Source organism: Cyrtonyx montezumae, unplaced genomic scaffold (genome assembly GCF_038088225.1).
Source record: "Cyrtonyx montezumae isolate F1298 unplaced genomic scaffold, pur_monq_1.0 scaffold_41, whole genome shotgun sequence".
NCBI classification, from domain to species: Eukaryota; Metazoa; Chordata; class Aves; order Galliformes; family Odontophoridae; genus Cyrtonyx; species Cyrtonyx montezumae.
In genome coordinates this window covers 1363815-1385689 of record NW_027072047.1, presented here as the reverse complement: position 1 = coordinate 1385689, position 21875 = coordinate 1363815, and the positions used below count along the sequence as shown (strand labels likewise).

The following is a 21875-nucleotide window of genomic DNA, read 5'->3' as shown; positions in this document are numbered from 1 at the left end:
CCCATGCTGTTCCTAGCCAGTACATCATCAAAACTGCTACAAGGTGTTATATGTACCTATGTGTGTAGTGGTTTTCAGTATTCCTGCAAGTGCACATCTTTAGCTAGCACCTCTCCTCTGCAGTTCCTCAGAGCTTCGTGTTGACTGATGTCTGCTGGGCAAACTGGAATCTTTTTGACACTTGGGGATATGAGTGTAAAAGTCCTGTATCACTGAACCTCACTGGGCTCTCAGCTTTGTGCCATGAAGTTCCTGCACAGAGTGCAATTTTGGCTTCACTCTTAATCCCTCTGTGCATTTTATGGTTGGCTGAGCTTGCTGCCTGCTTTATTCCCTCCTGATTCACTATTTATTACATGTTCAGAATAGTTGTTTTCCAAATACCAGTTTAAAGTCCTTATTCTAATGATTTAAATAATACGAGACTTTAAAAAATACATAACTTCAAAAGTGCATGATCTGAAGTATGTTTTCTGGTTGCATAAAAGAGTAATAGAGGTGTTACATATTGTGGCTTTCTTTAGCTGAAGAATTGGAGATAAGGCTGAGGAAGGCTGTTCTCATCTTCTCATTCTAGTTTGGGAAAATGAATGTAGTCAATTTCAGAAAACTTGAACTTATTGTGGGGAATTGCTATAAATACCGAGTTCTGGGAGTTAAAAATAAAAAACTTTTACTTCTTCCATTATATATTTATATATTATATAGTATACATTATGTATACTGTATACTATATATATTATATATAGTATATATATAATATATTATAAATATACATTATATATTTATATTATTTCATATTTTATAATGATCATATATCAGTTTTTATAATAACGAATAATGATCATCCTCCTTGAGGAGATTGAGTGCACCTTCAGTCAGTTTGCAGATGACACCATGTGTTGAGAGAGTGTTGGTCTGCACATGAGGGGAAGGGCACTGCAGTGGGACCTGGATAGACTGGATCAGTTGACCAAGGATAACTATGAGTTTCAACAGGGCCAAGTGTTAGGTCCTGCATTTTGGTCACAGCAACCCCAGGCAACCCTACAGGTTTGGGGAGGAGTGGTTGGAAAGCTGCCTGTTGGAAAGGGACATCAGTGTGCTGATGGACAGTGGGCTGAATATGAGAACAGCAGTGTGCCCAGGTGGCCTAGAAGGCCAATGGCATCCTGGCCTGGATCACGAATGGTGCGGTGAGCTGCACTAGGGAAGTCATCCTGCCCCTGTACTCAGCACTGGTGAGGCTGCATCTCCAGTACTGTTCAATGTTGGGCACCTCAGTACAGAGAGGACACTGAAGTGCTGGAGCAGATCCAAAGAAGGGCAGCAAGTCTGTGAAGGGCTTGAAGAATGTACTCTACGAGGAGAGACTGAAGGAACTGGGGCTGTTTGGTCTTGGGAAAAGGAGGCTGAGGGGAGACCTCATTGCTGTCTTCCAGTATCTGAAAGGTGCTTACAGCGAGAGCGGGGTTGGGTTCTTCTCACTGATGACAGTGACAGGGCGAGGGGAAATGGTCTTAAGTTGCGCCAGCATAAGTTTAGGCTGGATATCAGGAAACATTTCTTGACAGAAAGGGTTGTTCATCACTGGAGTAGGCTCTGCAGGGAGGTGTTGGAATCACCATCTCTGGATTTGTTTGAAACCATTTAGATGTGGTGCTCAGGGCCATGATTTAGCAGAGGGTTGTTAGTGTGAGGGCAGTATTGTTGGGTTGTGGTTGGACTCGATCCTTGAGACCTTTTCCAACCTGAGTGATTTTATGGTTCTATGATATGTTCCAGTTTAAAATAACAGATTTAAATACTTATGAAATCTATAAACCAGTTATCACTTGCACTCATTGGGAGTAGAAGTCTGAGTTTGTTCACATCTTCTAGAGTTACAGGGAAGTCACTTTGTACCTATTTCTAAATCTGAGTTGTTGAGGGTTTCTGAGAGAATCATTTTTCCTGAAGTCCAGGATATACACCTCATTGTTCAGTAATTGAGAAAAACGTGTAGAATTTTCCCAAATATTTGCCTACCTATAAGCTTTGAAATCTGCTGAGGGGAGGGCAGTGTCTGGGTCCCTTTCAGAAAGCATGTCTGAGTGACAGAATCTGTTACATGAAATAACTGCTTTCTTTTCAGGGTGTCTGTGCAGATCAGTGCAAAGTGACAGGCCACCATCGCTACCAGACAGTGGAGATGAACGGAAGTGTGTTGGGAGAACTGAAGAAGCTGTTTGAAGCCAAAGCAGAGCACGTGCATCAGACACTGGCGCTGCACACCTACACGTCAGTGCTGTCTCGGTTGCAGGTGGACTCCTATGTGTACAGGTTGCTCAACAGCTCCTCTCTGCTGAGATCAGTGGCTCTTCAGCAGCAAGAACAAGGTGTGTTCCTAATCTGCTGCCTGTGCTGTTGAGGGTGCCCAGCACTTTGTTCACCTGAAAAAAAAGTCTTGCAATGGGACTTGTGTACCGGGGTATAGCTCCTCTGATTTTAGAAAGTGTCATTTTCCGTGGAGGGTTCAGTGAAACACTTTTATCACAGAAAAGCTCCGGTTTTCTTACCTCTTTGACCTGGAGAGTGGGAGGTGGTCGCAGGGTTCCCTTCTGTCTAGACTATATGCTGCTTTAGATGACTGTAGAGGAACAGCAGGTAGGATGGGACACCTGGAGCTTGATCTATTGTTACAAAGGTGCCATGTAACATAATATAACAGTCCCTTTTCCAAATTGATGGTACACAATTTTAAAAACAACGTTCTGCTTTACTGCTTTTGGAAGGACATTTGAAATCTCACAGCTCTAATACTTAAACATCTTTCCAGTTTTTCATATTGCTTATTTGGGTTTCTGCCTATATCATGCTTCAGCTGAACTGTGAATCTCTCAGATACTTATCATTGGTTTGTCTTCCATATCTTGGTTAGTTTATATTAAATGGTGATGCTTATGAAATTTATGTTGAGAGAAGGCCTTTAATGAGAGTAAACAGAGTATTGTCATTAGCCTTCAGTACTTAATTATAAGATTAAAGTTTGCTGCTTTAGTAAGTGTTCTTTGTCAGTTTTAACAAGCAGCTGTTGTTGAAATGCCTTGGTATCTCTATATGGGAAGAGGAGGTTTTCTGTATAGCCCCAGAATAGCTCTGTTCTCTACTATTCTGAAAAATGTTGATGAAAGCTCCTCAATTCTTGTTTTGTTTGTCTGTTTGTTTATTTATTTATTTTAATTTGCAGTTTCAAAGCAGTCTGAAAATCTTTCTTCTGACTTGAGTCACCTGAAAGAATGTATCAGTGTTCTCTTCAGTTTCACTCGCAGAGTTATTGAAGATCCTCAGTTTCAGAGTGACCTTCTCATGTGGCTGCAGAGACTGGTGAGGGAGTAAGCACGGGTAGAGCTGCTAGACCCAGTGCATGGGGCAAATTCTAGAGCTATTTCTGAAGATGCTATTGTTTCTCCTGCTGAACCATAAGCAGCTAGTTTGTTGATTTTACGCTACTGTGTGAACAGAATGCCTTATTGAATTATAATGAGTTCCCTGGTTTGATGAAGTCCATGAAGCTGTAGCAATGAGGGCTGGGACAGGAGCAGCCAGCCCTGCATGCACTGGACGTAAGCTTATTTTTTGTAGTGCTTATTGATTAATGCTTTTATCTGTTTTGCAATTGTGATCAGCGTTTTTAGAAACTTTAGTCTTGCTTATTTTTAGAGAAATAAGTTTTTAGTACAGTTATAATTAATTTTCTGCACTATAAAGCGTGATCATCATTGTGGCTTATAAGCCAAGCAAACAGACTTTAAATACTGTTCTACTGTGAGTTGTTCTGAAAACTGAGACATACTGGAAAATGTGAGAGGAGAAAGGAAAAAAAGCATTATTTTACTTAGCAAGACTACAAAGGAATGAACCTCAAAATTATTTACAACAGTCCTATGTTTTTTCCTTTAGGTTTCAGTGTTGCAAAGAATTGGCTGTCCTGGGGACCATCTCTTCCTTTTCAACCACATCTTGCGTTGTCCAGCTGGGATTGGTGAATGGGCTGTTCCATTCATTCAGGTGTGAATGTTTAATTCTTTAGTTCTCGAAGGCTGGAATGGTAGGGAGGTGAGATTGGAATCACCTCTGTGTGTGATTTCCAAGGGCTGAAGAAGAACGGGTTGTTCAGCCTGCCTTTTGAAACTTGTGTTTCCCTGTGAAGTTTATTAGCTAGATAATTTTGAGAGCGAGGAAGGGGCACATATATTACTGTATGGATTATGAGGAGCACGTATATCCACAGGCATCAGAACTCTTGTTTCAGAGAGGGAAATATGTGGAAATGTTGCCATAAGAGAAGATCCCAATTGTGCTAGCAGAGAAAAGGCAAACAATGAAGTGAAAGAGTAATTGGAGGTAGCATTGTAAATTCCCCTTTGCTCAACTCCTGGCTTCCCCTTTGCTGCCAAGATGTATATGGGAAGGGAAGGAAGTTGTTCTTTTGTGGTCCTCGTGATGTTTTTTGTCCTTACTTAAAGTCCTTCCCATAAATACTTTGTAGTAGGACCCAGTATTGTGCCATGGCAACACCACCTCTTGGATGTTGCAGCTGTCTTTTATGAGTAGTTTTCAGTCTGAACAAGAACCTAGTGGAACATGTGAAACTCAGAATGTGAATTTCGTGCCTAAAAATGATTTTCCCATTGTTTTACTTGGACTGTAACTTAGATTTTTATTTTAATTTATGTTTAATTGCAGATCAAAGTCTTGGATAACCCATCAGGTGTCTTTCATTTCATGCAATCTCTTGCTTTGCTGATGTCTCCTGTTAAGTAAGTACGAAAACAAAGCTTTTTAAAATTCTGCTGATTTGAGGGGTACAAAACATTATGATCAAAAATCTTTTATTGCACAGCCCTGAAAGTGCACAAATAAGAGATTTACAGTTGAAGATTTTAACTCGCTCACCTTGAAGTACAGTCATGGCAGTACATTCTCCCACTGCACACATGCTTTTAACTGTGAGATAACTGTGAAGGCCAACTTAGCTTTTCTTTTCCAACTTGTTCAGAGTGCCGTCTCTACAACAGATGGCCTTGAATAAAGTCTTCGCTAAATTGGTGTGAATGCTGGTTATGTTTCCTTATTTGTTTTTCACTCTTTTCAAAATATGGATAGAGTGCTTGGGGAGGTTGAGGATTTATATGACAATGAGTCTTAAAAGTAGTGTCCCAGATGTAAGGAAGTCTGACATGGAACTGGAGCTGACTTGATATGAAGCAGTTCTTTCCTGGAAGTTCTTTAGTTGTGGTAGCTCAGTGTACTGATGTGGTGTCGGCTTCTGCAGCCTCAACAGTTGTATAGCGTAGCTGACCTGCACAAGTCTTGTTGTTTTACATACTTATTAATTTCTTGTTGTTTAATTTGTTTTGATTGTCTTCTCTGGTGTGGATGAACCCCAGAAGGCAGCTAAACTCACACAGCTACTTATTTCCCCCGTAGTTGGAAGGGTAAAAAGTACTAGTGCAAAAACTTGTGGGTTAAGATAAAGACAAATCAATAAGTAGAGCAGAAGTTGAGCAGTACCTACAAACAACAAAATAAGGAATTCATTTGATACTTCCCTGTCATTTGATACTTACCTGCAGGTAGGTATAGAGCCATTTCCTTCTTTTCTCCAGCATTTATATCTGAACCATGGCACTGTACATTGTGGGATCTCCTGTTGGTCAGCTGTCCTGGCATTTCAAGTTAGCAGAGTAGCATGAGCACAAAAGTCCTTGATGCTGTGTGGGCATTGCTCTGCAACAACTAAAACACTGATGTGTTATCAGCACTGTTCTTTGCTGTTACAAAGTGTAGCAGCATAGAGGCTGCTGTAAAGAGTATTAACTGTGTCCCAATCAAAACCAATACAGTTTCTTAAGGAAAAGATAATGAAATTCAGTGTTTTTAATTTTCTAATTTCTCTAAACTTGATTTTTATTTTAAATCAGAAATCGGGTGGACTTCATGTGCCATATGAAACCAAATGAAAGGAAAAGCTCCTCTTCCTCTGGGAAAGAATCTGGAAACTGGACACTGGTAGATGAAGGAGGAGAAGAGGTGCAGCAAATGACTTTTTCTTCCTTTCTGTGCTTTTATGTAGCCTCACTATATTGATCTTGTGAAATGGAGTAAATAAGATACTGTTTTCAAGTTTAGTGTTATCTTATTAACTTTAGATAATTACTTTCCTTTTGTCTCTGTGATGTAATGGTAGATAATCATGGTAGAGAATAGAGTTTCTAGGAATGAGTAATAATGATGGAGAAAAATTTAAGGGGGCTATTGCATGGAAATAATGCATTTGAGTAGTGCTGCTCTTCATAAGCCATGTCTGGGGAGAAGAGCACTACTGAGGGACCTGGGTAGACTGGATGAATAGGCTGAGATTAACAGTATGAATAGGGCCAAATGTCAGGTCCTGCATTTTGGTCACAGCAACGCCAGGCAAGACTACAGGCTTGGAGAGGAGTGGCTGGAAAGCTGCCTGATGGAAAGGGACATCAGTGTGCTGATGGACAGTGGGCTGAATATGAGAACAGCACTGTGCCCAGGTGACCAAGAAGGCCAATGGCATCCTGGCCTGGATCACAAATGGTGCGGTGAGCTGCACTAGGGAAGTCATCCTGCCCCTGTACTTGGCACTGGTGAGACTGCACCTCCAGTACTGTGTTCAGTGTTTTTCTTGACAGAAAGGGTTGTTCATCACTGTAGTAGGCTCTGCAGGGAGGTGGTGGAGTCACCGTCCCTGGATTTGTTTGAAACCATTTAGATGTGGTGCTCAGGGCCATGATTTAGGTTAGATAGAGGTTTGTTATAGTGAGGGCAGTATGGTTGGGTCATGGTTGGACTCGATGATCTCTGAGGTCTTTTCCAGCATGAGTGTTTCTATGATTCTGTGATTCTGGAAAGAAGCATTTCTAGTTCTGTTTCCTAGCTGATGAGTGCACAAGCACAGCCAGGAATTTTGGAGCTTATGTATGTGGGAAGGACAGTTTCATTATACTTCATGTTAGTCCTTCAAGTGAACTGGAATTAGTACAAATTGTGCAGCCGTTTTGCTGTGCTTTTTTTTTTTCCTTTGGAAAGCTAGTGAAACTGACTGAATTAATCTGCAGGACGAAGACCCCGAAACAAGCTGGATTCTGCTTTTGGAGGATGATCTGATTGTTCTCTTGTCACAGTTTCCATTTCACGAACTGTTTCAGCACTTCCTTGGCTTTAAGTCTGCAGGTAAAACAGACGTTTTTCTTATGATAATTGTATTAATGGCTGCAAAAGACAAGAATACTGCTGTGTGATATGAATTTCTAATTTAAAGTTACAGTGAACACGTGCAAGAACTCACAGACTAAATAGATGGCATGGAAATGTGTGATGTTTGTATGGGATAACTTAGTATATTACAGCAATAGTAGCAAGCAAAACACTGGAGTCCCTTAGTATTGTCTTCTAAGGATTTATCCTCATAGATATGCTTTCAGAGGTAATTTTTCCTTCTTGCCTGTGAGCTGTAACTTACTGTGACTATTCTCCAATTATTTCTTTATTCATTCATGTTAAATCTGTAGAGAATTGCGTGAATCAACTGCTTGTTTGGAATTTTATAAGCTGCATAGACTATTTGTACTTTCATACTTAACAGGTATTCATTGTTTTTTTCATAAAGGAGGCATAAATTTCAGTTAAATCTCTAGCTGACAGTGAAAATAGTCTTTGAGTGCTTCTGAAGATAGGAATCCAGAATTCATGCATATTTTTTGAGACTTAACTTTTTCTGTCTTGGTCTCAGGTACTTATTTTCCTGAAAAAACGACTTCCCAGGAAATGATGAAGATTTTTGCCTTTGCAAACTCCTTGGTGGAACTCCTGTCTGTGGGTTTAGTAACATTTAACAGAGCCCGATACCGACAGTTTGTGAAGCGAATTGGTCAGCTGATCAAGTGAGGGAATTTCTTCTCTGTGATACAGTTCAATCTTTGTCATACATTCTGGTTTAAAATTCAGATTTCCATAGTAAATAAGCTAGCCAAGAGCTGGTTTGGGTTTGTTTTTGTTCTGAGAGTTAGTCAGTTTAGGGTTAGCTGATCTGTTTATCTGAAATCCCTGAGTCCTTAGCTTGAAAGCTCACTGTGAGGTAAGGAGCTGCACGATCTAAATGCTGCAGGTACAGAAGAGAACCTGGTGAACTGTGGAACAGCAGCAAAAGTTCTCTAATCTTCCTTTCTTATAGATCGCACTACTTGCACTTATAATCTAGAATTCCTTTTAGCTTTGGTTTGTGGTTTTGTTTTTTTTATATTTGTGCCTTGAAAGTTTTCTAATTGCTGCACTGTCAAATGTCATTGTAAGCTAAAAGTTGCTCTTTATTTTTAAACCTTGAGCACTCACTTGGCTTCTATGAGTGAATTCTTAAATTACCTAACGTAATTAATATTGCATGGTTTTGTTGCATGCTCTGCCATTTCATAGTGTATACTTGAAAGATGACATGCAAATTAATGTGATATAACAAAATATTATACACTGTTTGCTTGCAAAACCAAGGAAATATAAGACAGGAATTTTAGGCTGTCTCTGAAGCAAGGAATTAAAAGAATGCTCTACTTGCATTTCAGTCTCTGGAAAACAGTGGACAGCATTAAATATGTTTCTCTGTAAATAGACCAGGGTCTAGCTGCATGTGCCTGTGTTTTATGTGGTGATGATGTGCTTAACAGTATCTCTACAACTTTGTTCTGCTGTGTAGGATGACGCTTTGTCATGTGAGTGACCACTGGGCCCAGTACGTTAGTGGCAATAAACAGTATGGATCAATGGGACATCCATACTCTGTGGACAAATTGCAGCTGGAGTTTGATGAGCTATTTTTCAGGGCTGTTCTACATGTTCTGAAGGCAAAAAGGTAAGCTGTCCAGTGCGGCCCATATTGGTTTCATCTTGGAGGAGTGAGATCTTTGATACTGGTAATTACAGTAGGTTTAGATACTTTGTGGTTTAAGCAAGGCTGTAATATTCTGGACTTTTCAGCACATTGATAGTATTAGTTAAGATGGGGAGAAATTGCACCTTGAATTCTAGTATCTGATGGAAGCTCCGGAGTCTTATTCAGTTCAGATAAAGGTTAATTCAAACTTACAGGTACTAAAACACATAGTCACATTCCTAATTCTTTCCTAACTGTATGGCAGGAGTGTGTTCTTGTGGTTTTGAGTTGAGATTTCTCAGAATGAAACTCTTTCTGTTTGCCTCTTTGAACCTAACAGGCTGGGAGTCTGGCTCTTCATGTCCGAGATGCCTTATGGAACATTGTCCAGTAACATGCTTTGGAAGCTCTTCTTTGTCATGCACTGTGCAGAGTGTGAGAACCTGGAAAAGCTCTGCTCTACTTTGCAACCTGCTGACTGCAAACAGAGACTTGAAGGTAGAATTTCTTCTCTCAGAACTGGTTGTAACAGATACAGTTTCAGTTGCATGAGCAACAGGTTTAATTCTTTGCAGGTTCCACTGTTGAGTATACTTTCTGCAGCATGACCTTCAGCAGCATTGGCCTCAGAATTATCTTGGGCAGTTTTAACAGGATTGAATTTTCTCTCTGTCCTGGCTGCTTCAGAGAGATGCAAGAGTGCCATGCAGCAGGTCCATCTTGTGTGTTCTCATGTCAAGTTCCATCTTCAGCAGCATTTAGAGAGTGATTTAGATCCTGAAATACTGAATTCTGCATCACTTGGATTTTTGCGAGCTGTTTATTTATTTATTTATTTATTGTGACTGTTAGGATCAGAATCTTAGGGGTTGGTATTGAGTCCAACCCCCTTGCAGTAGGCTGAGCAGGAAAGACTGTTGAATCTTTAGCTGTTGCTAGCTATGTAAATATCCCAGTCCTCAATCTTTTCCTAAACTTTATAGTTCTTATTTCAGCAGTTTGTGTTGTTGGATGTTTGCTTATCTTCCACAGCTACAGATAATGTGTACAGATGCTTTTTTTTTTTGTCCTATATACTTCTCCTTTCTCTTTTAACTTTCATCTTATATTGATCTTACCAGCCATCGTGCAAGCTTTAACTGTAGCAGAGTTGTGTAGAAGCCAGTTTTAATGCCACCTTTCCTTCTTCAGGAGAAAACACTTCAATTAACAGAGAGACAGATAACTGAAGCAGTTACTCCCTACTCCACAACCTCTTTGTTATCTTGGGGAAGGGCAAGTCTCACTGCCTGTCAGTTTTACTTCTCAGCTAACTGGTAGTCCAGATAACTTTCAGCGCATCAAAAAAACCCTGAAGAGACTTGTGGTCTTGAGAAACTACAAAGTGTCTCAGCTCTGATTGCAGCTTAGCTATCATTTAGGGCAATTAATACAGAGTGCGAGAGGGATTCAATTCTGTAGCTGTGTGTATATTTTATGAAGTACTGATCTTGCTAGTGTGCTAATCAGTTGTGGTTATTCAGTTTCAGTGACAACTGTTTGTTGTTGTTTTTTTTTTTTTGCATCTTAAGGAAAGAGAATTTAATATGATGATGTTGCAGCAGCAACAATAAAAAAAAACAAAACACTTTTTGTTTAATTTTTTTGTTCAAGCTTTGTATTGCTTCTTACTAACTTTGTTTTAAAGTCCCCCATGTGCTGATGCTGGATATTTTTATCCTTTTCTTTCTCCTCAATCAGTTATGGCAGCATGCTGTTATTTTTCATGAATGTCCAGACAGAGAACATCAACAGTTTCTGGTGAAATCCATTTAATCTTCTCAAATAGCTCATTTTTACAGACACCAATATGATACTGACTTCTTTCCCATAATATGTACCCTAATAGACGATGACAAAGACATTCTTTTATGAGTGTACCCCATTTGGTGATATTGGTGGAATGTCACTATTCTACTGTGAGGTGATGAGGTGGAGTCTCTTCTTTCCCTGTTCCTTGTCTGCACCCCTCACTCCCAGAATATGACTCAGTGGGAGTTAATGAGTTTAGCATGCAGGACTGCAGTGCATGAAGTCCAGGTACAGTGGAGAGGAAGGTGTTGCTTAAGCAGGACTCTGCAGAGCATATACTTTGCATACGTACTCAGCAGCTCTTTGCCTTCTGTTTTTAGTATCTGTTCATGAATTTACCAGGATGTTTATCTGTCTTCTATAAAGTTTGTCTGCGGCCCCCTGCCCTCTTCTTTAGCTGGTCTGTACCTAATGAAGTGTGCAAGTTTTAATGTGACAATTGCTGTCACTGATGGATTTGTTGCTTTCATGTTCTATCCCTTCCCTGTTCTGTGGCTTATTCTGCCATACCTTTTTATACAGTAATGACCGAGTCTTTTTTTTCCCCTTAAATAAGGAGATGAGTGAGTGAGACATCAGCTGTTTGTTTGACTGTATCTGTCAAGAGTGCAGTTTATATTACTGTATGGAAAAACTCTATTGAATTGCACAGTTCTCCAGCACGTGGTTCATAAGGTGCACTGGCTGTAGCAGTCTGATCTTCTCAGATGGAAGTACAGTTGCAATGTTCTTGAAAGGACTTGATACAGAATCTAACCTAAGTGGATCTGTTTAATCACAAGCATGCAAGTTGCATGCCTGTGCCAGCTTGGAGTTCACATAGGGCACAGTGCCTCTGCAGCACATTCAGCTGCTGTGATAAGATCACTGTAAGCTGTTCCTGCTGGTGTGTGCTGCTTCAGAGGAAACAGGCTGCTATGTAAACTGTCTCACAGCTGAAGTGCAGCTTTCAACGTGTGCTTTGATTTTGAAGATTTTTAAAAACTGATCTTTCCTTGTAACTCCAAAGCGTATCTTAGGCCCAGTGCCAGATGTTTTGTGTTTTGGTTTGTAATCAGCACAGAATGATTTCCTTAGTTTAATTGCTGCTTGAAATCATGCTTTGTGAAATTAGCAGAGTCTCTTGACTTGATATGAGTCTCTCTGCTCAGCTTGAGTGGGCTTAGTTTTGGTCTTTTCTTGGATGTGACTGACTGAAAACAGGATGCTTCCTCTGGTCAACTAATTGCTGCAGTGTGTCATGGAAGCTGAAATCATGACAGTGTTTTTGAAAAACAAAGCCTCGGGCAGCTCTTCCTGTGGGTGAGCAGCACAGCATAAGTAAAGTAATATTAATCAGCTATTCTTGGAGCAATTTGAGCTTTCACTTTGGATGAATGCTTGCTGGATCACAGGCACTCACTGTGCATTACTCTCAAGTGGTAATAGTCGTTTCTGAAGAGAGTATTGTGACCTGCAGGCCTCCATTGGTGATAATCCCTTTGTAACTGATTCCTTCTCTGGGATTGAACTGGCTAGAAGTGTTGGTTATGTATTTACTAAAACATGCCCTCTATGTGACTTTTCTAGACCCACAGCACCTTGAAAGTTTTGAAAAGTACCTCCAGTCAATGAACTGCTCAGAAGAAATTTGTCTGCTCACCACATTTGCTCAGATGGCACAAAGCAAACGGGCTGATGTTGATGAGGATTTTGTCAAAATCATTGTTCTGGAGATCTATGAGGTGAGAAATACTACTGTTGCATTTGGGAGGGGATGAAGGTGTTCTTGTTCTTTGTATGTGTGAGAGCTGTGTCTGTTCGAACATGAAGCATTCATGGTTTCTGTAGGTTTGTAGTTAAAAAAAGACCTGAGATAGTCCTTCTTCTGAGGATTGTAATTTAGTACTGCAATAAAATATTCTAAATTGTTTCTTTTATCTTTTTTTGGAGCAGTGTTTTTTACAGACTAAGCCAGAATGGAACATGAACAAAACCACTTTTTTTTTTGTTTGTTTTTTGTTTTTTTTAACTTGTAGCTCTAAAATTCCTTGTATAGCGTGCTGGCGTCTTTTGTTTTTGTTGTTTTTTATATGCTTAGTTTTGGTCTTTGTTTTTGCTTCTGGACTTATAATTTCTGACAGAAAAACTTCCTCCTAGTGTCTAACCTAAATCTCCCCTGTCTTAGTTTAAAACCATTTTGCCTTGTCCTATCACTGTCAACCCATGTGAGCAGTCATTCCACCTCCTGTTTATGCACTCCCTTCAAGTACTGGAAGCCACAATGAAGAGCCTTCCCTTCCCTAAGCTAAACAAGCCCAGTTTCCTCACCATTTCGTTATAGAAGATGTGCTTCAGCCTTCTGACCATTTTAGTAGTCCTCCTCTCGACCCACAGTATCACAGAACTGTAGAAGTAGGAAGGGACCTCCAGAGATCATAGGGTCCAACCCCCCTGCCAAAGCAGCTCCCAGCTGGAGCATTAACTCTTTAACTTCCAATACACCACATGATGTTATGATGTGGAATATCAATAATACAACAGAAATCATAAAACCATAACACTAGGTTGCACAGGTAGGTGTCCAGGTGGGTCTTGGATGTCTCCAGAGAAGGAGACTCCACCACCTCTGTGTGCAGCTCCAGTGCTTCATCACTGCACTGTGAGGAAGTTCCCACGCACATTTGTGCAGAACTTCCTATGCTTCAGTTTGTGGCCATTTCCCCTCACCCTATTGCCACACACTGCTATGAAGAGTCCGGCCTCGTCCCTTTGCCTCCCGCTCTGTAGATATTTATAGATGTGGATCAGATCCCCTCTAAGTCTTCTTTCTCAAGGCTGAACAGCCCCAGGCCTCTCAGCCTTTCCTCATGCAGGAGGTGTTCCATGCCCTTTATCATCTTTGTGGCCCTCTGCTGGACTTTTTTAAGGAGATCCCTGTCTTTTTTGTACCAGGGAGCCCAGAACTGGACACAATACTCATGTGAGGTCAGCCATAATGAGTAATTTCTTTTTCCTCATCTTTTCAGGTGTCATACGTTAGTCTTTCAACAAGAGAGACGTTTTCAAAAGTTGGTCGAGAACTCTTGGGTGCAATTGCCAGTGTCCATACGCAGATTATTTCTGTGCTGTTGGACCGAGTTAGAGAGACCATTGAGAAAGTTGGAATGGTAAGTGATAACCTCTGTCATTTAAAGTGAGTGCCTCTATTCCCTGCTAAATACTGAATAGCTTTTTATTTTCTATCCTCAAAGGTTTCCTTGTATCTGTTTAAAGAACTGCCTTTGTACCTGTGGAAACCTTCTTCATCTGAGATAGCTCTGATTCGGGACTGGTTGCTAAATTACAGTCTAACCACTGTGGAGAATAAACTAGCCTGCATTATCTTGGAAGGTCTAAACTGGGGATTGGGTGAGCAGGTATGTATTAAAGCCAGGAGGTTTTAACCTGGGTAGGTTTCCAAGGGGGAAAGTGTTACTCAACCTGGGACTGTAATTGAATTTGGAAACAGTTAATTATATGCTGTTGATACTGTAGCTGTACGTTTGAAGGTATGGGATGGGAGTTTCACAGTGACTTTCTAGCCTGCTGCCTGATGATTTGCTTTATCCTCGTTTCCTGTAGTGCTGTAGCTGAAATTGATAGACAAGCAGGATTTTTTTTGGTCTTCAAACAAAGGAAATAGCTGACAGGACAGCTGAGAGGTTACTTCTTGTGAGTCACTTGATGGAGGTATCTGCAACAGCAGAAAACAGGGGAGTCCCGCAGGTGCTGTTCATGAGGGTGGTGTGACTGCCTTTTTCAGGATTGTATCCAGATACGTTTTTCACAATGCAAGAAAACTCATGATTAAATAAAGAGCTTTCAAGGCCTTGAGCATTTTTTAAATGACTGGGAAACTGCATAGGACATTTGTTGTAGAAGCTTAATCTGTCTAGGATTCAATCCAAGCTGAGTGTCTTTTTTTTTTTTTAAAGAGAAACAGGAATGAAGTTGAGAAAAATCTTTGCTTATGTTCAGAGATACATTTTGGTATTGTAATGACTGTGCAGAATTCTTCCCTTTGCTGTGCTGATAACTTGAGTACTTGGAGACAGGCTGCTTTACTTTTGCTTTCTGTTTTGGACTACAGATGAGAACGAATGAATGGGAGGGAAAATTTAACTGGGATGTCTTTGTAATAGCAGTTATGCCAGAGCTCTTGGGTGTGGGAGGAAAAATACTTCTTTGAAATAGTGGAGACCTTTTAAATGAAGCAGAATTCTGATGTGAATCTGGATTCTGTTTTTAGAAGGATGCTCTTCATCTGGATGCATCTGTCCATTCTGAAGTTGCATTGATGGTCCTGGAAGCATACCTGAAATACCTCTCCCAGAAACCATATGCTGGATTGCTTTCTGAAAGCATTAAACAGGTATTCCTTCTTCAAATCTATAGAGGAAAAAGGTACTGCTAGCAATCGATAAGAAAAATCAGACATAAAGACTATTTTGTTTCTTATCCTCCTTTTAAGAACTACAGTGTCATGATATTGTTATCATAATATTCCACATCTGAATACTTCTGTGCTCACAGAGCTGTCTGAAAATAATACTGTTTTTCTGGTGGAACATCTGTATGAGAAAATAAAAGTTTTTAGTTTGTCCCCTTGTAGCTTTGCATTGTTACCTAGCCTGTGGTAGCCTGTAGTGTTACAGTCTGTTCTTCGTAAGCATCTTTCGCTCATTCAGAGTTGGACAGCACTTGCTTATTGAAAGTGTATGGAATGAAACTGGTAAAAATAGGAGACATCCTTCCTGTGTCTCCAGTTCTCAATTTTAATTTATTTAAAGACTGGAGTGTTTATCTCTTTAGGAGCTTTTTAATGATCAGTGCTGCATTCTCTGTGCACCCTACAAACACTTATGATATTGATTTTTGCAGCACTCTGATGACTGAGGAAGGTTTGGCTCCAAGTTACAGAAGGGGAATGGAAGGTTAGAAAGATCAAAGTTAAAAATACCTTTTTTGGACTTTCAATCCAAGATGCTTGTGTATTCAGAGCTCTTAGCATTGTGTTGTTGCTTTGTCTCAGTATTTCCTGTACAGTGTTTTATCCTTTCCTGTACTCCTGTGCTTTTTTAATATATATTTTTTTTATTTTTCCCAAGTCTCTTTTTCCCCACACTTTGACACTTCTTTATTTTCTCTGTTTTCTGTCATGTTTCTCTGCTGTACTTAATTATATTTTGTTGTCTTGTGCCAGCTAGATGAGTTCTCTGCCCAGTACTGCTACAACCTAGGTTGCTACTTGTATTGTTGGGTCTGTGCTAACTGGACCAAGAGCATTTCTGCTTAGTTTTCCTATATCCCCACTAAAAATTGAAGAAGTGTCTTCGTTGACTCATAAATCTGAAGTTTACACTCATCTGTCAGAGCTTGTGCACTTCTTTCTAAAGATCAGATGAAGTTTGAAATCTTTTGATCTAGACAGACTGTGATAACAGGCGTTTACTTGCTACATAAAGACTTTGTGTTACAAAGTGTTACAAACCTCTCTCTCTAAGAGGAAGCTGCAAGTTTTTAGGCTCTGTTAATGGATGGTAAGTTATATGTGCATTTGCATATCTTAAACACTGCCAAACACCTTCAAGGATGTGTGGTGTTTGTTTTTGTTTTTCCTTTTTGGAGTAAAAATATTTAACCCCAGAGCAATATTTAGTATGGCAAGCTTCAGCACAGCATTACAGTTCGATAGCTTTTACCAAAAGAGATGGGTGAAGGAAGAGAGGAGGTGGAAATCGAGATAATAGAAACACAGGTTTGAAATAAAGTTTATCGGTGGTGCTACAAGCTGAGTCCGAAAAATAACTTCTGCTGCTGTGACGTAGTGTGATGGTATTTTTATGGGAGAAACTCTTCAAAGCTGGCTTGAGTTCTCCTAGACTGCTGCCATACGTGCTGCAGTACGGATGAGCTTCCTCTCATTGCTGTCACTTCTCCTTTGTTTCAGGTCTCTTACTTAGCTAGCATTGTTCGTTATGGAGAAACACCGGAGAGTTCCTTTAACCAGTGGGCGTGGGGCTTGATTTTGAGGTTAAAACTTCACAGAAATGACCATGGCATACAGCATGGCTGGCCTGCAGTTCCTGTATCTGACAGCGTGCTTGACATGACGGAATTGATCACGCTTCACCCCCTCCAGAAGGCTGTAAAAGCTGGCATCCCTATTGGCTGTTACCTTGCACTGGCAGTGACCACACTAGGTCACAGGTAAGCTCTGTTTTCTGGGTTTGCTTTAAGTGGATGGCCCAGTAACTGAGTACCCTGCCTGATGGTGGACTGGGAACTATTAACATTATATGTGAGTTGGAAGATGATAAATGACTTGGGATGCAAGGGATTAAGCAGTCTATAAGGGCATAAAATTTGGAACAGTACAGCTACATTTATTTTTGACAAACTTCAAAAAGTGCCATTTCCAAAACATGAAAATCAAAATAGTGATTAGAACTAATATTGAAACTGGCCATTATTTCTGTCAATTACGACCATATTTTCTTCTAACTACGCTTACTTACAGGACAACTCTTTCAGCAACTTCCTAGCTGAGCTGTTATAAGAGTACTCAGAAAACAGCAAGGAGGAAACCACTCAAGCTGATAATCATCAATTTAAGAACTTTATGCTACCGGACCTCCCAGTTGCTCCCAGTACTTTCAGCTGGTTTGCAGGGAAAGCTCTTGGAAATAATCAGATTGAATAAGATGCAGAGACAGGAATGGTTTAGATGTGATTAATCAGACTCCCTCAGGTTTATTTTCTCATTCTGTGATCTTTTAAAGTATCTCTTGTTCTCAGTAAAAGTTCTCAATAACTTCATATAATATTGCTTTATTCTTCCAAGACAAATTGTCTTCTATTTCTTCCTCTAGCCACTGTTTGCTGCTGTGGCTATGCCATTGATGCATACATGCTTATTCATAGTACTAGGGTTGATTTGGGACCAGCGTTGACGGTATTCTGGTTTGAAGGTGGATGCATTTACACAACTGAGCACAGAATGAAAATCAAGGAACCTCTTTTGATATTTTTTTCTGAATACCCTTTATTACCCTAGGAACCATTTCAGATAATCTCCTACCTAGATAAAAGTGGTGGTATTTCTCAGACAAAAATGTTAATGGGTGGGGGAAATGAAGGGCTTGAGTATATGCTAGTAGCTTAAAACTTTATTTAATAGAATCATAGAATATCCTGAATTGATCACCACAGATGATAAGGAAAAGGCTGAGGTTCTCAATGCCTTCTTCACATCTGTCTTTAATAGACAGAGCAGTTGTCCACAGGGTACTTGCCCTGACCTGGAAGTCCGGGACGGGGTGCATAATGCATCCCCTGTGATCCAAGCAGAGACGGTCAGAGATCTTCTTCTCCATCTGATCTGCCACAAGTCCATGGGACCAGATGGGATCCACCCAAGGGTGCTGAGGGAGCTGGCAGAGGTGATTGCCAAGCCACTTTCTGCCATCTATCAGAATTCCTGGTTATCTGGAGAGGTCCCACAAGATTGGAGGCTTGCCGATGTGAATCCCATCTACAAGAAAGGCCGTAAGGAAGACCCGGGGAACTACAGGCCTGTCAGCCTGACCTCGGTATCAGGGAAAGTTATGGAGCAGATGATCTTAAGGGAGATCACACGACACGTGCATGGCAACAAGGGGATCAGACCCAGCCAGCATGGGTTCACAAAGGGCAGGTCGTGCTTGTCAAACCTCATCTCCTTCTATGACTGGGTGACCAGACTGGTAGATGAGGGAAAGGCTGTTGATGTAGTCTACCTGGACTTCAGCAAGGCCTTCGACACAGTCTCCCACAGTTTTCTCCTGAGGAAACTGGCAGCCCATGGTGTGGACAGGTTCACTCTTCTCTGGGTGGAGAACTGGCTGGAGGGCCGTGCCCAGAGGGTAGTGGTTAATGGAGTTAAGTCCAGCTGGCGTCCTGTTACGAGTGGTGTCCCCCAAGGGTCAGTTTTGGGGCCCATCTTGTTTAATATCTTTATTGATGACCTAGATGAGGGAATTGAGTGTACCCTCAGTAAGTTTGCAGATGACACCAAGTTGGGAGGATGTGTCAAACTGCCTGAGGGTAGGGAGGCCCTTCAGAGGGATTTGGATAGGCTGAACAGCTGGGCTGAGCTCAATGGGATGAGGTTCAATAAGACCAAGTGCCGGGTCCTGCACTTTGGCCACAATAACCCCATGCAGTGCTATAGGCTTGGGGCAGAATGGCTTGAAGAATGTAGAGGGGAAAAGGACCTGGTGTTGGTTGATGCTCGGCTTAACGTGAGCCGGCAGTGTGCCCAGGTGGCCAAGAAGGCCAACAGCATCCTGGCCTGTATTAGAAATAGTGTAGCCAGCAGGAGCAGGGAGGTGATCATCCCCCTGTACTCAGCTCTGATGCGGCCGCACCTCGAGTACTGTGTTCAGTTTTGGGCCCCTCGCTACAAGAAGGACATTGAGGCCCTGGAGCGTGTTCAGAGAAGGGCAACAAAACTGGTGAGGGGTCTGGAGCACAAGTCTTATGAGGAGCATCTGAGGGAGCTGGGATTGTTTAGTCTGGAGAAGAGGAGGCTCAGAGGAGACCTTATTGCACTCTACCACTTCCTGAAGGGGGGTTGTGGTGAGGAGGGGGTGGGCCTCTTCTCCCTGATAAATAGTGACAGGACGAGAGGGAATGGCCACAAGTTGTGCCGGGGAAGATTTAGATTAGACCTGAGGAAACATTTTTTCTCTGAAAGAGTGGTCAGGCACTGGAATGGCCTGCCTAGGGAGGTGGTTGAGGCACCATCCCTAGCGCTGTTCAAGAAGCATTTAGATGAGGTGCTAAGGGATTTGATTTAGTAGTTCACTGGGTAGGGATAGTGATAGGAGGATGGCTGGACTAGATGATCTTGTAGGTCCTTCCCAACCTTATGAACCTATGAATTGGAAAGTGCCCACAGGGATCACAGAGGCCAGCCTGTTTTGTCTCTACACGGGACCACCCAAAATCCAAGCTCATTGTCCAGATGCTCCAAAAATTCTGGCAGCTCAAGGCCATGACTGCTGCCTGAAGTAATCTATCTGAGCCATGCCCACCACCCACTGGTGCGGAATTCTTCCCTACCCAGCCTGACCTTCCCCTGACACAGCTCCATGCTGTTCTTTCATGTCCTGTTTCTTTCACCAGAGTACAGAGCTCAACAGTGTCCCTCTGCTCCCCTCATGGGTGCTGTGAGTCCTCCTCTCAGCCTCCTCCTCTCAGGGCTGAACTAACCAAGGGACCTCAGCTGGCCTCCATAACCTTTCTTCATACCCTTTCATACCTGGTCTTGCTTTCTTACCCTTCGCAATCTCCGTAGCTCTGCTTGGGACATACTCTAGTACTTTTATGTCCTTCTGACATTGGGCACAGGTTTGGGAACCACAGTGCTGGGGGTGAGGCTGCACCAGCACATAAAGCTGGACTGTCCATCCCCTTTGCTGGCTGGCAGCCCTGGGCCTGATGCACCTCAGGGCATAGTTGGTTCTTCAGGGCACACTGCTGCTCTGATTAAAGTTGTCACCAACCAGAACCCCCCAGATGCCTTCCTTTAAGGCTGCTGTCCAGCTTCTCATCCACAAGTCTATACAAATAGCCAGGTTTGCCCCATCCCAGGTGCAGAATCTGGCATTTAAGACTTGTGCCAAGTGCAGTGTGCCAAGAAGCTCAGGAGTGAGTTTCCTGGACATCAGGGCTAGAGTTCACCAGAGCTAGCTGCAACTGTAGCATGAACTGTAAGGTAATGCTTGGGCTTCATCTGTAGGGAGTGGAGAAAAAAGTCCAAAGGATCACCTATTCTAAGGCGATGTCAAGGCAATATGGTCAAGGTAATATGAAACTCCCTCTGTAGATGGTGTCATTGCCTCGAGGGAGAGACTGGTTGGCAAGGTTAGGCAAAAACTGTGAGCTTTAAATAATTGTTTCAAACTTGGTGAAGATTCCTCTCTTCATTGACGAATAGATGTGTGTGTACGTATTTATGTATATATATATATACACATATGTTCCCCGGAAGATGGGAAATAGTTAAGAAATCTTTCAGCTATTGAGTAACTTCTTCAGTTGAAGTAAAAAGCTGTGAATGTACCTCCTTGGGATTTCCAAGATTGTGTAAATATATAAATGTCTTTATGTCTCATTTCACAACGAAAACCCAACATTCTTTGTCCCTTTTTATTGGTAGTCAACATGCTCTTCCTTTTTTTCTGTTGTTGTTCTGTTTTTCCAGCATTGAGAAGTTCTGTGCTGAAGGGATTCCTCTTTTGGGTGTACTTGTCCAATCCAGATACCTGAGAACAGTAGTCCATGTTCTGGATAAAGTTTTACCCATATTTTATTCATGCCAATATTATCTCCTGAAGAATGAACAGTGAGTACAATACATTCCTAATGTGTTTATTGCTGAAGACCAGCGGAAGTAAATCTTAAATGTGTCGTTCTTTCTGGGTTTTGTGTTTAGTGAGAATGTGACATGTGACAGGGAAGAACGTGTGGTTTATTTACCAAATTACTTTTTGGCTGGTAATTGAGAAAGCAGAGGTGGAAATATCTCCTTTGAACATCGTGTGCAAACACCAGTGTACGTTGCTTTGCCACAGAAGGGGGCTGTGAAGAGCAACACTGACATATATATAAGCTATACTCTTTGCTTTAGGTGATTGAGAAAGTAAAGCAGTTGATACTATCTAAATGTGTCCCTGCTGGGAAGATGAGCATCAAATTTCCCTAGTGCTGGGCCTCAGCTGTTTGTCCTGGTAAATTCGTAATGTGCTTTTGGTTTGGAGCACATGGCAGACTCTCAGACAAACCCTGGGCTTGACTTGTGTGCTGATGTGGGTTGAGAACTTTTCCCAAAGGGCACCTTTGCTGTGATGCACCTCCTTCAGAGGGTAGGAGAATTAACTGCAGATGCAAAGTTTGTTCTGCTGCTTGGTTTCAACTCCACACGGTGGTCTGAAATGTGTTTAGCTGAATAGACTGTACAAGTCTCCTTCAGAGAGTTAGTGCTCTTCTCCAGAACCTTCTGCTACTGGAATACTTG

At 41.6% G+C, this 21875-nt stretch overlaps 1 protein-coding gene across 1 annotated transcript in view; it reads left to right on the top strand.

Annotated features, from left to right (window-relative positions):
• The window catches only part of EPG5 (ectopic P-granules 5 autophagy tethering factor), a 55077-nt gene that overhangs the window by 5603 nt on the left and 27599 nt on the right, over positions 1-21875 (top strand). The window contains exons 3-17 of the mRNA XM_065747105.1: positions 2135-2378; positions 3230-3366; positions 3943-4050; positions 4729-4802; positions 5967-6075; positions 7134-7248; positions 7808-7958; positions 8765-8920; positions 9282-9439; positions 12362-12516; positions 13801-13941; positions 14026-14190; positions 15063-15185; positions 16764-17023; positions 21063-21203. Of these exons, the coding sequence (XP_065603177.1) occupies positions 2135-2378; positions 3230-3366; positions 3943-4050; positions 4729-4802; positions 5967-6075; positions 7134-7248; positions 7808-7958; positions 8765-8920; positions 9282-9439; positions 12362-12516; positions 13801-13941; positions 14026-14190; positions 15063-15185; positions 16764-17023; positions 21063-21203 (2237 nt within the window). The remainder of the gene's footprint in view (positions 1-2134; positions 2379-3229; positions 3367-3942; positions 4051-4728; positions 4803-5966; positions 6076-7133; positions 7249-7807; positions 7959-8764; positions 8921-9281; positions 9440-12361; positions 12517-13800; positions 13942-14025; positions 14191-15062; positions 15186-16763; positions 17024-21062; positions 21204-21875) is intronic.